The sequence below is a fragment of the Aquarana catesbeiana genome, linkage group LG07, assembly GCF_042186555.1.
Source record: "Aquarana catesbeiana isolate 2022-GZ linkage group LG07, ASM4218655v1, whole genome shotgun sequence".
In the NCBI taxonomy this organism is placed as follows: Eukaryota; Metazoa; Chordata; class Amphibia; order Anura; family Ranidae; genus Aquarana; species Aquarana catesbeiana.
In genome coordinates, this window is record NC_133330.1 from 103,639,717 (window position 1) to 103,657,469 (window position 17,753).

At 40.0% G+C, this 17,753-nt stretch overlaps 1 protein-coding gene across 1 annotated transcript in view; it reads right to left on the reverse strand.

The window, feature by feature from the left end:
- Positions 1-17,753, reverse strand: part of LOC141103215 (arf-GAP with dual PH domain-containing protein 1-like) — an 88,201-nt gene that overhangs the window by 36,246 nt on the left and 34,202 nt on the right. Inside the window, exons 3-5 of the mRNA XM_073592557.1 lie at positions 8,372-8,463; positions 8,086-8,168; positions 3,508-3,620 (exon numbers count right to left, since the gene is read on the reverse strand). Coding sequence (XP_073448658.1) covers positions 3,508-3,620; positions 8,086-8,168; positions 8,372-8,463 — 288 coding nt within the window. The remainder of the gene's footprint in view (positions 1-3,507; positions 3,621-8,085; positions 8,169-8,371; positions 8,464-17,753) is intronic.

Sequence of the window (17,753 nt, forward strand, 5' to 3'; positions counted from 1 at the left end):
TCCCCACACTGGCTACGGGGCAGCTGGCAGGTGAGGCAAACTAAAACATCCATGTTGTGCCGGTTGAAGAGAGGGCGCAGCTTTGGGGAATGCATACCTCCCAACACAGAAAGCAGGAGACAGGAGTGTAATGCACAGAATGCATGGGACAGGGGTGTTATGCACAGAATGCAGGGAACAGGAGTGCAATGCACAGAATGCAGGAGACAGGCGTGTAATGCACAGAAAGCAGGGAACAGGAGTGTAATGCACAGATTAAGTCAGTTGACGCGTTTCAGCCTATAAGGCCTTAGTCATAATGCACAGAATGCAGTGGACAGGAGTGTAATGCACAGAATGCGGGAGACAGGGGTGTTATGCACAGAATGCAGGGAATAGTAGTGTAATGCACAGGGGACAGGAGTGTGTAATGTGCAGAAAGCAGGGGACAGATGTGTAATGCACAGAATGCAGGGGACACAAGTGTGTAATGCATAGAATGCAGGGGACAGAAGTGTTATGCACAGAATGCAGGGGACAGGGGTTTAATGCACAGAATGCAGGAGACAGGGGTTTAATGCACAGAATGCAGGAGACAGGAGTGTGTAATGCACAGAAAGTAGGGGACAGGAGTGTGTAATGTACAGAATGTAGGGTACAGGAGTTTGTAATGCACAGAATGCAGGGGACAGGAGTGTGTAACACAGAGTGTAGCGGTAAGGAGAGTACAAAATCACACCCTCCCCAACTTCACCCTTTCAGCAAAAATCCACACTCATTCGCTCCTCCCCCCCCCAAAAGAAAGAAAGAATCCAGGCTATCCAAATCCCCAGTCCCAGCACAACCCCCCCTTCTTCCTCATCCTAGCACTTATCCCCACACCTCTCAATTCCCCTTCCCAACACCAATCCTCATTCCCTCCCAGCATAAATTCTCTTCCCCTCCAATACCCCTCTCAGAATAAATCCTCTTCCACCCAGTGTTGCCAACCGCCAGTATTTTTACTGGCAGCCAGTAAAAAACTGGCACTTTTCTCCTGCCAGTAAATGCCAGTAAGAGAAAAAGGTTGCCAGTAAAAAAAATATGGCTGTGACACTTGGTTCGGAACTGGGCATGTGCAGCTCGGGTCCGGAGCCATCTAAGTGCCTGCTACAGTGTGTTCAGGTGGTACTGGTGGGGGGCAGATCTGGTGGAGGCGGTGCCTGAGCGTGTCGTGTGATGTCATGGTGCAAGGGAGCGACCAGAACCTCGTGTGTGGGTCTGTGGGATGGGAGGAAGGCAAGCTGGGAGCAGGACTGTCGGTGCTGTTTGGACTGGAGGGGACTGAGAGGACCACCTGGCGTGAAGAGAGAATGTCACTGTGACTCAGGATGGGACGTGTCAGTGATCTGTGCTGCGGCACACTGCTGTGAGTGACACTGTGAGCGTCCATTTCATGGGCGTGTGTCGCCCATTCGAATTTCCTGTCCCTGAGCCACTTACTTACTAAACTGAGAGTAAAATAAGAAATATGCTTTTTGCCTTAATATCTACCTAATCACATTGCTAATTGCATATTGTACTTATTTGTAGCCGAAATGCAGAAATTTACACAACTGTAACTTTTGGAAATGCCAGTAAAAACTTGGCTTTTGCCAGTAAATTTTGGGTGTCTTGTCAGTAAGTTTCAATCTGGTAGGTTGGCAACACTGCTTCCACCCCCCAAATCCTCCCTCCAAGCACAACCCCCTATTCCAGTACAAAGCCTCTCCCACCCAATACCCCCTCTCCAAATCCCCCCAAGCACAAATCCTCTTTTCCCCCAATCCCCCTTTCCAGCACAACAAATCCCTCCCAGCAAAACAAATCCCCCCCAATCCTCCTTCTAGCACAGATCTTCCTCCCAGTGTAAATCTTTTTCCCATTTCTAGCACAAATTCTCTCCCCTAGATCCCCCTTCCCAGCACAAATCTTCCACCTGCTAAATACCCCCTCCCAACACAAATCCTCATCCGAGCACAAATACACCACCCCCAAATCCTCTTCCTCACCCAATCCCCCACACCAGCACAAGTCCGTTGCCCAGTTCTGTCAAAAATCCCCCCACCCAAATCCCCCTTCCCAGTACAAGACCTCCCCCCTTCTAATACAAATCAATCATCAATACTTCCCAACTGTCCTGCTTTTTGTGGGAACAAAAGAACAAAAGCCTGCAAATCCAGGGCCAGTTCACACCAGCATGCAGTGCGGGAAACCTGTTTTCCATGTGCGCTTCCTGCACCGCAAGTCCAAAACGCACTGCAGTTTCGATTTGCAGTGAGTGTCAATGTTAATGACACCCCAAACACTGGTTGCAAGTGTAATGCATTTGCCTTCAGCAGATTGTATGGTACAGTTGTACTATGTGATCTGGTTCCTGTGAATCTTAGAACTACTGGTGCAGTCTGATACGATTTCAGCCCATTCAAGCGAATGGGCTGAAATTGCCCTGCACCTGGAACTCATGTAAATCACACAGGAATGCACAGTGTGTTCCTGTGCGATTCATGGTGTGAACTGGCCCTGGAGTTCTGGAGTCCAATGCCAAAAAGACTTCTGCAACCTGGCTCTACTAACTTGCCTGGCAGGGGGGCACTAATGTGAGCGCCTCGGGCAATTGCCCTGTATCTCTAACGGGGTGCCCAGGGTCCTAAATGCCAATGTGCTCCCTACGAAGAAGCCAGAATCTTTTTGACTTCGGGGGGGGGGGGGGTAAGAGGACACTGTATGTACTAGAGGGAGTTTTGGGAGAAGAGAGGACTTGTGCTGGGGGGGGGGGCAGATTTCATATCCATTCCCCCTACTAGCACAAGTCCCCACTTCTCCCAAAGCGCCCCCTAGGACAAACAGTCTCCTCGTATTCCCCCCTCCCCCCCCCCCCATCACTTAGTTTCAGCGTGTCTGCCTCACCCTCCTTCCATGCGTTTTCTCTCCAAGTCCTCCCCCAACCCCTTCCCGCAAGTGTCATCTACATTGTGTTTTTATCACAGACCTCATATCAGCTTGAAGGGGACGGGTTCAGTGTGCTCTATAGTGTGAAAGGCGGCCAGTGGGTGGGGACTGGGCAGAGATGCTGGGTGCCATGCAGACTGCAGAGCGCAGATCACACCATGTGGGACTCCAAACACCCCGCAAAAGCTGCAGGGTAGGTGACACTGGTGCCCACACTAGCCGCGCCCTACCTGTAAGTGACTGGAGCCAAGTTCCGACATTTGGTTTTGCTCCTGGATTCGCCGGGACTCCTCTCCAGGAATGGAATTTACCACCCCGCCACCCTGTCGCCCTCAGGCAGCAACCTAAACTGCCTTATGGTGGCACCGACCCTGATGCTAGTGACCATGATGATGAGAGAAATGTTGACATTACAAATGGGTGAGTATCGAGCGAAATTATGCTGTTGACATAGGTAGGCATTTATTTTCATTGGTACAGTAAATCAGTGTCCATTTTAAAAGAAACTAGCTAAAACATCACTAGTCCTATTTTTTCTGATGTTTAGAAGTTGCTCACATCTGCTTTTATGAAGTATTTTAAAGTGCCATCTAGCAATGTAAGGACAAATCTTCTTGCAAAATACTGGCCGTTATCTCGTCCACGCTTCAATAAGGTCCCCTCCTTCACTCCTGCAAGGAAACATAATAGTTCTGTTAACATCAAGTTTCAGTTTGTCAAACGATTTTAGGTTGATAACATTCCACTGCAAGAGACACAAACCATCATACTGCTAATATCCTGTTCCAGCATTTACACGTGCCATGCTTAAAAAACACTTTGTCACAAACATGGACATTTCAAATTGAGCATAAGATGAAACATGAATATAAGCAGAGGATGTCAGAGCAATCAGATGATCCTAAGGTTGACCACTGTTCGGGTGGCCATGGCTGCAATGATCTTCACCTGTAGCAGTCAGTATTTGGGGAAGACTTATTTGTATAGTTCATTCTCGGATAACCTAAGGTTCTTGTGTGCTGGATTATCAAATCTAATTGTTAAAAGACAACAGGGGCTATGGAAGGACAGTCAACACATGTAAAGTTCAGAACCAGGGAAATCAAGCAGTACCTGTAGTACAGTCAAGTTCAAGCTAAAAGTCTAGCCAGCAGAGTGCACATGAATGGGTGAATAGTCAAGACAAGCCAGAGGGTCATAAAAGGTCAATCCAACAAGCTGAAACTTAAACCCAACAAAAAGAAGTGGGGACAGAGGGGTTGATTTACTACAGGTAAATGGGGGAGGGGGATTTACTAAGACTGGACAGTGCAAAGTCAGGTGCAGCTCTGCATAGAAACCAATCAGTTTCCAGGTTTTATTGTCAAAGTTTAACTAAACAAGCTGAAGTTAGAAGCTGATTGGCTACCATGCACAGCCTCAACCAGATGCTACGTGCTTCAATTTTAGTAAATCAACCCAAGTGTTCACCATGTAAGGGAACATAGGCGTGCGCACAGGGTGTGCCAGGTGTGCCTGGGCACACCCTAATCACCCCATGTGGTGCAGATTTCCCCTGTTACGACCCCTAATATTTCACCAAAGACCCCTAAAGGCTCCAAAAATGTTTTAAGATAAAGTAAAAAATTGTAAAAAATAAAAACTACAGCAAGCAATCTCTTCCCTACTGACACCGTCAGTATATATACACATGCAAATGTGTTTGAGTTTTGGGGGTGCACACCCTAATGCAATAGGCTGCGCACACCTATGTAAGGGAAGCTTCCCCAGACTTTAGTGAATGAGGGGAAGGTCTGCTAACTTTCATCATTCGATCATAATTAAGCATAGTTATTGTTTGCAAAGTGAAATTTCACCATATCCACTCAGCTCTGAGGATAATTCCCTTGCAAATTGAAAAGCCTATTTGCCTTTAGTAAATTGACCCCATTGACTTTGTGCCAGCAAAGGTCAGGACATACCAGGCCACCAACAGAGAAAGGTATAAAAATCTGTAATCCCAGACATGACTGACCAATCACCGAGCACACTATTGTGTGAGAACAGACTTAAGGGGATTCAGAAATGTATGCGCAGATTTGCAAGTCACATGTGAAGCAGCAGTACAACAGGAGCAGTCAAGGGGGTATATAAGATGAATGATCAGGATGTTCAAACTGTGAATGAAAGTTAATGAATCCTCCAGATGAATAAGTGAATGAGAGGAAAGTTCTTTGTATAGAATTAGAAATACATAAAGATAAATTTATATTTATATCTTGAGCTCATATAAAAATCCATCTTGAGAACTTTCACATTGGCTAATTACCGCGTACACGTATGCCAGGGCTGTGTTTGCCCACATAGGAATGCACAGATGTTCCATGCATCCCTGTGCAGACAGTCCCATTAATGTTAACTGTGATGCAGTGGCTACATGGACACAGCCGCTGCTCCTGAATTCACAGCTATCCAGGTGTGCGGCCCGAAACACAGACAGAAACAGGAAAGTGAGTAAAAGGCAAGATTTGCATACACCCTTAAAGTAACATGTGCTGTTGCATTTTTTCATGAACGGCTTGAATTGTCTGTGTTTTGACAAGTTAATTTTAAAGTAAATATGTGATGTGCCCATGCAGAGCAAAGCAACAAGTTCCCTTTAACATTTACCTCCACAGACACATATACTTCTCAAAATTTAACTTCCCCATCACTTCATTAGGTTCTCAGGAGCTGAAGAAAGTAAGTTACAGATTGGCAGAGCCATAGCTTACACAGGTGCTTCCAACTTCCTGTGTGTGTTTTGTCAGATTTGATGACCCGTCAGAATGTGTAAAGGAAGTGACGTTTCATCACCCCCATTTTGCTACACCCCACACTTGCCCACAGTAAGGATACACTAAGAAGGGGGAAAGCGGACATCTTGTTACTGTAGTGATATATGCAAAAGCAACATATTACTACCAACATATTACAACAGTTACACCCACCGGAGTTTTGCATTACACACTTATTTTTAACTGTAAACTGAGGTTATATAGTGAAATACAGTACTTAGAACTCCATCTGACAGTTTAGATGTCGAATTTTAAAAGCAGCGAAGTTCTGTCAGATTAGCAAACCCATGAGATCAGCAGGCTTGCTGCTGCTTTTAAAATTCAACATCTAAACAGTCACACGGAGTTCTAAGTACTGTATTTCACTATATAACCTCAGTTCACAGTTAAAAATATGTGTAAAATGCAAAACTACGATGGGTGTAACAAGATGTCCGCTTGCCCCCTTCCCACTCTATCCTTACTGTGGGCAAGTGCGGGGTGTAGTAAGTAATGTCACTTCCGTTACACATTCTGACGGGTCACCAGATCTGATGAAACAGTGTTAAAGCAACAGTTGGCTCAGTGATGTCACCTGGAGTGAGTAACATATTCCTCAATGCATTGGTTCTTGACACTGCAGGCCTACATTCACATAAACACTTAAATATAGAAAGAGTACTACTGTCAAACTTTTATTTTTCTTAGAAAAAAAGAGGAAAGGAGATAATGAAAGGGCATGGGCTTTATCGTATTGTCAGGTGATTCTCATCGAGATCAGTTAAGAATTCCCTACATGATTAAAAAAGAATAAATGTCTGCCTACCCATATAAAGTGCAGTGAGATGTTATATTACTGAATAAGGCATACGAAATATACTGTAGGTGGCTGGTCCTATAATATGTAATAAATATTTAATTACAGGCAAGTGAGTAGAATCATAGGGGTCTGATAATGTTGATTATATATATATATTTATACACTGTATATATATATATATATATATATATATATATATATATATATATAGACTGTCACTTTAAGAATTTATAATATGCTTGGTTTGTTTGTTTCCTTCTTAGATGGCTTGTTTCCCAAGAAACGAAACTAAGGAACGCCTGTGATGACACACGGCTGAAATCTCTTTTTTTGCTAATCACACGATGTAACTACCTACTTAACTGTTCCCTTGCTGTTAAGAAGATATGAATGCTGACTGGACTAAACTATACAGTCACACCTATAATACGCCTAGACCTTATGCATATTCATAAGTATATATTGTTAAACTTGATGTTTGTAAGTCAGAGACACTTCCTTCTTTCTTTATTCGGCCTGGTAGAGCTGGATATTGGTGTGTGTTGTGTCTCTTCCCTGCAGTGTATGAATAAAGCACCTAATATTCTTTTACAAAGATTTGGATCTATTATCTCATCTGAATGTCTTGTTTGGAGACTCCCTTAACCTGATTTAATACAAGATATGGCCGGAGTCCCCAGAAGTCGCCCTTCTTTCCATGATCCCGGGATCAATTAAATCTATTAAAATTGAATATTTAGATTCTTGCTGATGGCAGGTAGAGCTCTGATACTCAGAAATTGGAAATCGGGAATGGGTAGTGGAAGTGAACTATACTATGCGTATGGAGGAGATGGCTGCTATAGTTAACAAAAACAACTCCAAGTTTAGGGAAGTATGGACCCCGTGGGTGCAGTTTTTTGATTCTCCCCTGCTATTGCCTTTTATGAGATAAATAAATACTGGTATCTCGTGTTCAAAAGTCATGTCTGGTTGACCTTAACAGTCAAACGCCATGGAATAACCGATATCTGTTTTTTCGGAAGTTATTCCTTGTCGAACCCCAGCTCCCTTTTGTTTTTTCCCCTTTTTTTGTTGTTTTTTTTGGATTTCCCTTAATTGGGAAAAGATGGCCTTGATGGTAAACACTTTGTCATTGTACAACTATTCAACTTTGTGTTATGCAGTTGTTGAGGGAGAAGATTGCATGTTGTCACTATTAATTTGTGGAGGTTATATCTTACCCATTTAAATGTTAGCAAGTGTTATTATTACCGTCATAGTGTCACATCTTTCAATAAAATTTTATTATGAAAAAAAAAAATGAGATAAACATAAGAGTAAAATACAAAAAATGATCCCATGGCATGTTCAATTCATGGCATTTCTGAAATATCATTCTTTGGTTTTGCTAATGATATTTTCATCATCACACCTTCCAGGAGAAATACATCAAGTTCTTTAAAATCACAATCAATTTTAGTATTTATGTGTATTTGCGGTTTATCCAACTCCACTCCCCCCCCCCACATGCCTTCTTACCTTTGGGAAGGCCATCCGAACTTTCCTTTTTCATGAATTCTTTACGTTCATATTTAGCTCGTATCCACTGCTCTCGCAACACGCTGTAAACAAGGAAAAGTTAACATATGAGAGAAACATTAACAATAATGTAACAATTAAATGATAACAGGAAAACCAAAAGAGTAATAGAAGCCTAGAGAACAAGTAGTAAGATAAGGAAATAAGTGGATGATAAGATATTGTGGGAATGTTCTGCTTGACAACAGATGGGACATTCATAAAGTCACAGGATCAGTTTGCTTACTGGCAGTCTAGATGTGTGGGTCTGTAGAAATACACAGGAACATACGCCTCATATATTGCTTTGGCTGCATCATTTCCATGCTTTTGTAGAAACTGAGAAAGCAAGAAGCAGGTAAATAAGCAAATGTTAACAAGGAAAAATGGTCAAAACATTTGGGGTTTGTTACTTGAACTAATGGAAACACAGCAATGATTGGAAACATTTAAAACGATAAGTTCATTAAAAAAAAAAAAATGCACATTTTTTGCAGGTGAAAGAAATGTTAATTTATTTATTTATTTATTGGAGCCTGTAAAGCATTGAACCAACGATCAGCAGATTGCTGGTGCCATGCGGACCTCCTGCAGATCTGTCAGTGTAACTGGGTGCCTGTACATCCCGAAATACAAGCCGACAGCTGCAAAGGGTGTCAGGGATTGTAGTTCATTCACACATAGAGCTGTGTGGATGAATGACACTGCCATGTGGGCGGAGCCCCGCACAGCCGTGCTGATTTCAGAAAGAAGTGACAGCTAGCATGGGGAACTTCTCCCCATACTGCTGTCACAGGGAAGGGGGGGGGATTGGGCAGTGGCTGCAACATTGGGAACATGTTATATGTTCCACCGAAAAAAGGGGGGGAACATATTACATGTTCCCAAATGTGAACTTATCCTTTAAGCTGGCCATACACAGTACAATCCCTGGAATTCATAAGGACTGGCACAGACAGATTTTGCAAAAGTGTCTCACATGTTCTAAAAGTGAAGCAGAATGTGCCAAATTCATGTACCTGTCTAGAAATTATACTTCTTGAATTTGGTGCATGTTGCGCCACTTATGCAAAAGCTGTCCCTGTAGACCAAAAGAGAATTGGTCTTAATTAACTCCACTTTCATTAGATACTAACTGTCTGTATTTTATTTTGTATTTGGTGCAGAAAAGTGCCACAGCAGCTTTATTGAAATTTCCCCCCAATATAATCAAATTGCTTAGTACCAGTTGAGGTTCCAGAGACTTTTTTGTGCCAGTGTAAGGAAGCCTGCATTTAGATCTAATGTTCTGCATAAATAAACGCTACATTCAAAAGTGCTTCATATTACCATACATTATTTTATTACATTATTATTACATTCACATTGATCTGTATGGAGAGTTAAACTTGTTCACATGAAAAAAAATGCCTGTGTATACAAGTCTTTAGGCTCTGTCTCCACATGCTACATATCTCAGCCAATTAATGATGCTAAAAAGGTAACACAATACAGTAAGAACACTTAGGCATCTCATCAGAGACTATAGGTTGAAAGGAGGCAGCCCACCTGTGCCAACATTAGCTGCTAATACATACTGTCCTGGGAACCTGGGCAGATCTGTTACTATCATCATGCTGTATACTGCCAGATCTGTTTCCCATTAGATTTTCTGTTACTCTTTGGAAGAATAAAAGTAGGTAAGATCCTTAAGCTATAGGAACAGAGGGGCGCCAGACTGAGTGCAGTATTAATCATAGATTTAATAAAAAATAAGTAGTAACTCACAATTGGGATTAGTAAGATCAGCATATGTGATGAAAATCGCCAGTCCTGGGAATTCTGGAAATCGTCCTAATAGCCTTGACAGCCTGGGGCACAGATGGCATAATGCAATGGATCCAAGAACGGGCCAGGAACCAGGAAGCAGGAAGCAAGGAACAGCCAATCACAGCTGTTCTTGGATCCATTGCATTATACCACCTGTGCCCCAGGCTGTCAAGGCTATTAGGACAATTTCCAGAATTCCCAAGACTGGCGATTTACATCAAATATGCTGATCTTACTCGTAATTGTGAGTTACTACAGCAAAACCTTGGATTGAGAGTAATTTGTTTTGAGAGCGTTTTGCAAGAAAAGCAAACATTTTTAATACATTTTGACTTACATATATATGATATACAAGCGATGTCTTGATATGCAAGTAGCGTCACGTCAAAACTGAGTATAAAAGAGAAGAGAGGCGCCTCTAAGTGTAACAATATGGTTACATTTAATGAAGTTAAAACATTTAGCAACTCACATGGTTGATGATTAAAAGAGGCACATCTAAGTATGCAGGCATCCGGTGTAAAGCTGTCCACATAGATAGACCATCCTCTGCACCGCCATCGACGTCATCCCTTACATGCTGCGCTCCACGAGCGGCTCAAGCCTTTCTTTCAGATCACTCTACTGCAGGGTAGTCTTCCCGGTCATGATTGCAGACTGACAGCAGTGAGAGCCGGCGGTGCTGAGGATGGTCTATGTGGACAGCTTTACCCCGGATGCCTGCATACTTATGCCCCGTACACACGGTCAGATTTTCCGACGGAAAATGTGTGATAGGACCTTGTTGTCGGAAATTCCGACCGTGTGTGGGCTCCATCACACATTTTCCATCGGATTTTCCGACACAGAAAGTTTGAGAGCAGGATATAAAATTTTCCGACAACAAAATCCGTTGTCGGAAATTCCGATCGTGTGTACACAAATCCGACGGACAAAGTGCCACGCATAAATAAATAATAAAGAGATGAAAGCTATTGGCCACTGCCCCGTTTATAGTCCTGACGTACGTTTTTTACGTCACCGCGTTCAGAACGATTGGATTTTCCGACAACTTTGTGTGACCATGTGTATGCAAGACAAGTTTGAGCCAACATCCATCGGAAAAAATCCTAGGATTTTGTTGTCGGAATGTCCGAACAAAGTCCGACCGTGTGTACGGGGCATTAGATGTGCCTCTTTTAATCATCAACCATGTGAGTTGCTAAATGTTGTACCTTCATTAAATGTAACCATATTGCTACACTTAGAGTGGCCTCTCTTCTCTTTTATACTCTGTAGCTCCTGCTGGATTTTGCTTCCAATCCCCTTGTGGAGGCTTCCATTTGTGGATGAACTTTTTATGGTTACACAACCTATCACATTGCTATAATCTTTTTATATGGACTATAAACCGAAAGACCTATGAAAAAATGGTTGTGGAACGAATCATCTGAGATTCCATTTTTTCTTATGGGCAAATTCGCATTGATATACAAGTGCTTTGGATTACAAGCATGTTTCCGGAACGAATTATGCTCACAATCCAAGGTTTTACTGTACTTGTTTTTTATTAAATCTATGATTAATACTGCACTCAGTCTGGCGCCCCTCTGTTCCTATTCCAATACAGAGTCCACTGCTTCAGGGTGCTGCCTTCAGGTGCTGGTCAAACAACATCATGGACTATTCATGGACCATATGTTTTAATACATTGATGTGTGCATGTTCACACACATAATTTATATATATATATATATATATATATATATATATATATATATATATATATATATATATATATACACGTGTATATCTTGGTTATTCCAGTTGTCATACAATCTTATGTTATCACTTCTATCTATACTTGGACCATTATAGTAAGATCCCTGCCATTTGATGCGGATCCTACAGTTAGATTACAGCATATGTATTTTAAATGTGCAGTTCCCCACAATGTTCTCAGAAGAGTGACAGCAGGAAAAAGACCAAGTGGTCCATCAAGTTGGCCCCATTTTTTTATGTATATGCATTTGTTTTGTTTTTTTTTTCACTTTTTTCATCTGAGTGTAGAGTGTAGATCTCTGTTTGTCCCAAGCAAGTCTGAATCCATTTACTGTTGACTGACTCACTACCTCTGCTGGAAGTCTATCCCAAGCATCAGCTATTCTTTTGGTAAAATAATACTTTCTAAGATTAGTTTTGAACTTTCCTCCTGCAGTTTAAGGTCATGTCCGCATGTTCTTGATCATGGCTTTATATTGAAAATCCTTCCCTCCTGAACCTTATTCACCCCCTCAATGTATTTAAAAGTTTCAGTCATCACCCGTAAGTAATGAAGCTCTGGAAGACATACAACTTCACCTAATAATATTTAGTTTTTTCAAATCCAAACTTTTTATTAATAATGTCATACAGTGACTGTACATTCAAAGAGAGAAATATACAAAACAACCAAGAGCACATACGGTGTACAAAAGCCACAAAAATAAAAAAAAGTCATATTATATTCAGCTCATATGGAGATTATTTTTCTTTTTTTTGAAAAAACAAAAAGAAAACACAAACAAAACAACCAGAGCTTGTTGATGGACATTTTATACAGGTTAACATTTTTTTTTTACTTTCGGATATAAGAAAAAAGAAAATCCCAAGTGCAAACAAAACTATTAAAACTTTTGGTGGGTTTAAAGTTGTAACAGTCTATCCATCATTATCTGCGGTGGAGCAAGACTAGGGTTATCTAATCAATGTTGCCAAATGAGATTAAACTTCTCTGACAAATTTTGATGGCGATAAGCTAGCTGTTCTCTAAGTAAGAGGGAGTTAACATAAGCAACCCACTGTGTCTTGGTAGGCACTGTAGATGGCATCCAAAGTCAGGCAATTAGCTTTCTAGCTAAGTATAATAACCTGGTTACCATAATGTAAATACCCGTTGGATACATTTCAGCATCAATCATGTCTAATAGGCACTCTAGTGCCGTGTACACACGAGCGGACTTTTCGACAGCAAAGGTCCGACAGAATCCGCTGGACAATTCGATCGTGTGTGGGCTTCATCAGACCTTTGCTGTTGAAAAATCAGACGGACTTTAGATTTAGTTCAAATAAGTATGTGAGCGTCACCGGCGCATATATGTTAAATAAATGAATGTAAGTCCTATTATGGTTGCTGCAGTCAAAAAAAACACCAATATGAGTGTTACAAATACCAAAATTATATATAATATTGCCTGCGCCACCTTGTTATTATTAAATTAAATACTCCAATCAAAAAACGCAATATAAGTGATGCAAACAACAAAAATTATATGTATATATTGCCGTCTGCACCACCTTACTATTTTAAATTGAATACACCACTAATTCAAATTTACTTATATGTGCCCAAAATTTCTATACTTCAATGCTATATCAAATCTACAATCTATAAGTGCAACGTGCCAAACACCAAAGTTATCATAAAACCTTGTACAAATTTCAATCTTTATATAAATAAAAGGTGCTACAGTGTTCAATTTATGTCATGTGCCAATATTGACAAAAGTGCTCTCTGAACTGTCCTTTACAAATAAGTGATTTTATCTTCTGTTTCTCCTTGTGACAATTCCACCAATAAAAGTGACAATTCCACCACCACCTGTATTAACCACTCACCAGATGCTGGTAAGTATGCGCCTTTGGTTCATTAGAAGGGAAAACCACTCCACTTAACCGTTCTCCTTGCTGGCCCCAATTACCATAGGCAAACCACATCCATCCTCATAAGAAATAAACAGCGATCATTGCGCAATTTGTAATGGATGTTTTTATTTAATATTAAGGTTGTAAAAAGATATAAAAGACTAAGGGAGACTGTGCACTCACATTTTTGGGGTGCCCTTAAGCCAGCACCAAGCTTTTCCAGCGGTTGTTTTATGGGTATCGGAATCTCGTGTGTTTTCCCGGCCGGCGTGCGGTGCAAGCCTCGTTTCCACCCAGTTTGCATTCCGTGCCTCGTTCTCGCCCAGCCGGAAATAGTGTAACAACGTGTTAGATTTCCAAGCAGCCTCTACGCGTTTCGCAATGTCAGTTGCGTCATCAGGAAGCTGCTTAGTGTTGTCGTATCCTCTTATTTATACTCTGGTTGACGATTCCCCTCTCCCGGAAGTTCAGCGCCCGCCATTTTAACTATGGTCTTTTTGCCCATTCTCCATTAATTGTGGTGTTATTCCTAACTATTATACGTGGGTGGAACATAGTTTATCTAGCCCCCTTTCCCACCGCGATTATCCATTAAAAACGGCTGGAATAGCTTTTACAGGTTTTTTAATATATCCCAAAATCTCAATAAAATTAACATTATGTATATATCCTATATTCCTTGACTTTAATTTATACTTTATTTAAAACTTCTGTATCTAAACATTTTATTAGACCTACTTAAAAAAGCTTTTTCATCTTTAAAATATACAACGTTAAAAACTCATGTTAAATATCATTTATATACAATACAGATGTTACTAAAAAAAATTACCAAAAAAATCCCAAAAAAGGAAATAATAAAAAATAAAAAAATAATAAAAATAAAAAAATAAAAAATATTGAAAAAAAATCTGAAAAAAATCTGAAAAAAATAAATAAAATAAAAATATAAAATAATATAAAATAAAAATAAAAATAAAATAAAAAAATATTAAAAATAATAAATAATAAATAAATAAATAAAAAATAAATAATATAAAATAAAATATAAAAAATAAAATAAAAAATAAAAAATATAAAAAATAAAAATAAATAATAAAATTAAAATAAAAATAAAAATTAAAAATGAATAAATAAATAATAAAATAAAAATAAAAAAACAGAATAAAACCAAAAATAAATAAAGAATAAAAAATATAAAAAATATATGTATATCAAAAAATCCTAATAGTCCTCTATAAAACAGTTAACGTCCAATTCCACGTTCAACCCCATTGGCCTTAACGTGTCTAATTTAAATATCCAGTACGTCCCGTTTTTTGACACTTCTCTTCGCATGTTCAAGTTTCTCCAGTTTTTTTCTATTTTGTCTATCCCAAAGAACTTTAAATGTCTAGGGTCCCTTCTATGTACGTCCCTAAAGTGTTTTGATACGCTGTGATACTTGTATCCCTTCTTAATATTCCTAACATGCTCACCTATCCTTACCGAAAGTGCCATTGTGGTTCTACACACGTACTGCAGCCCACAACTGCACTCTAACATATATGTAACGTGGGTGCTACAACATGTAATTAATTTGTCAATCTTATATTCTTGTTTTGTTGAATTAGACTGGAAATTTGTTATTTTTCTGCCTTCCCTTTTTGTGAGTCTGCAAGGCTTGCATTTACCGCAATTAAAAAAGCCTTTTTGATCAAAGAACGTAGACATTTTCTTTGGGGGATCTGGTACATTCTTAACAATTTGATCTCTAATTCTCTTGGCTCTCCTGTATATAAATGTGGGTTTAGATGGGAGGATTTTGTTTAACTGTAGGTCATTACTGATTATGGGCCAATTTTTCTTAATGATTCATACCAGTACTTTATATTGCTTATTGAATCCCGTTATAAACGGTATGTTATCCGTTTGGTCTTTCGTTTTACTTTTATTTTGTAATATAATATCCCTATCCATATTTCTAACTTTTTCCCGGGTTTGCTCTAACTCTTGCCTATTATAGCCCTTGTCCACAAATCTTTCAACTAAAATATCAGTTTGTGTTAAAAAATCTTCCATAAGGTCACAGTTTCGTTTAATCCTAATGAATTGGCCCTTAGGTATGGCCTTCTTCCATTGTGGGTGATGGCAGCTTCTTATTGGTATGTAACCATTTCTATCAGTATCTTTGAAATGCGTTCTAGTATTTAATTTATTTATATTCTTAAAAATTTACAGATCCAAAAAATGTATATGGTTTTGATCTATATTTGCTGTAAATTTAATTCCATATCTATTCTCACCTATGTATTTAATGAACTGGTCTAATTCATCCCGATTGCCTTTCCAGATGATCAGGATGTCATCTATAAATTTTGTATAGCAGCAAGTGTGGCCAGCATCTCCCAAAAATTTCTTCCTCCTCCCACTTGTTGAGGAAGATGTTGGCCACACTCGGTGCATACTTATTCCCCATTCCTACGCCCTTAATTTGCTTGTAATATTTATGGTTATGCCAAAAAAAGTTGTTACCCATCACCATCCTAAGTCCTTCTAATATAAAGCTCCTCTGTTTCAATTTCAATTCTGATAAGTTTTTCATCGCCCATGCCACTGCTGCCAGGGCATCCGTTTGTTTAACGTTGGTGTATAATGACTCGACGTCTAATGTTACCAGCAGCGTCGAGTCATTTACATGGACCTTCTTTAGGGTGTTTATTTAATCTTTGCTGTCCTTAATAAAAGCTCCTCCCTTACCTGCCATGGGTTGCAGATACACATCCAGGTATTCACCCAACCTGGAGTGTACCGATCCAATCCCACTAATTATGGGCCTTCCTGGTGGTTTCATTTTGTTTTTGTGGACCTTGGGTACTTGATATATCACTGGGACCTTTGGTGCTTCATGTAATAAATATCTTCCCTCCTTCTTGTTAATAATTTTGTCCATTATGCCCTTATTTAAAAATTCTTTCAATTTAGATTTTAGTTCTTTATTAGGGTTCTTACTGAGTAGTTGGTATGTGGTCTCATCAGCTACTAATCTGTCTAATTCTGCACTGTAATCTTTTTTGGTCAGGATCACCACCCCCGCCCTTGTCTGCAGGTCTTACTACTATACTCTTACGTTTTTCCAATTTTCTGATGCCTTGCCATATCCTATTATTTTTGGGATTTTCAGGTTTAATATTTTTAATTTCTTTCTCTACCATCCTCTTAAATACATCAATATGTTGGTTTGTACTGGATTTGGGGTTGAATGTGGATTTGTTCCTTAATTGGCTATGTTTATAAATTGTATCACCCTGTGGTGTGTTACTATCTCCTTTCTCTAAAAAGTGTTTCTTCAAATTCAGTTTACTAATAAATTTTTGTAGGTCTATAAATGCTTCAAATTGATTAAAAGGTTTGCTGGGTGCATATTTTATTCCACTATCTAATACTAATAGTTCCACCTTCGTAAACACTACATCTGTTAAATTAAAAATCCCCTCCCCTAATCCTCTCTTTTTCTTTTTGCCTCCCCCTCTACAACCTCTCATTCTTGTGGATTTCTGTTCCACCCATTTTCCTGTGGGTTTCTGTTCCATCCACCTCTGCTGGTCTGGAACACTGACACGTTGTGAAACGCGTAGAGGCTGCTGGGAAATCTAATACGTCGTTACGCTATTTCTGGCTGGGCGAGAACGAGGCACGGAACGCAAACTGGGTGGAAACGAGGCTTTCACCGCACGCCAGCCGGGAAAACACACGAGATTCCGATACCCATAAAACAACCACTGGAAAAGCTTGGTGCCGGCTTACGGGCACCCCAAAAAATGTGAGTGCACAGTCTCCCTTAGTCTTTTATATCTTTTTACAACCTTAATATTAAATAAAAACATCCATTAGATATTGCGCAATGATCGCTGTTTATTTCTTATGAGGATGGATATGGTTTGCCTATGGTAATTGGGGCCAGCAAGGAGAACGGTTAAAGTGGAGTGGTTATCCCTTCTAATGAACCAAAGGCGCATACTTACCAGCATCTGGTGAGTGGTTAATACAGGTGGTGGTGGAATTGTCACTTTTATTGGTGGAATTGTCACAAGGAGAAACAGAAGATAAAATCACTTATTTGTAAAGGACAGTTCAGAGAGCACTTTTGTCAATATTGGCACATGACATGAATTGAA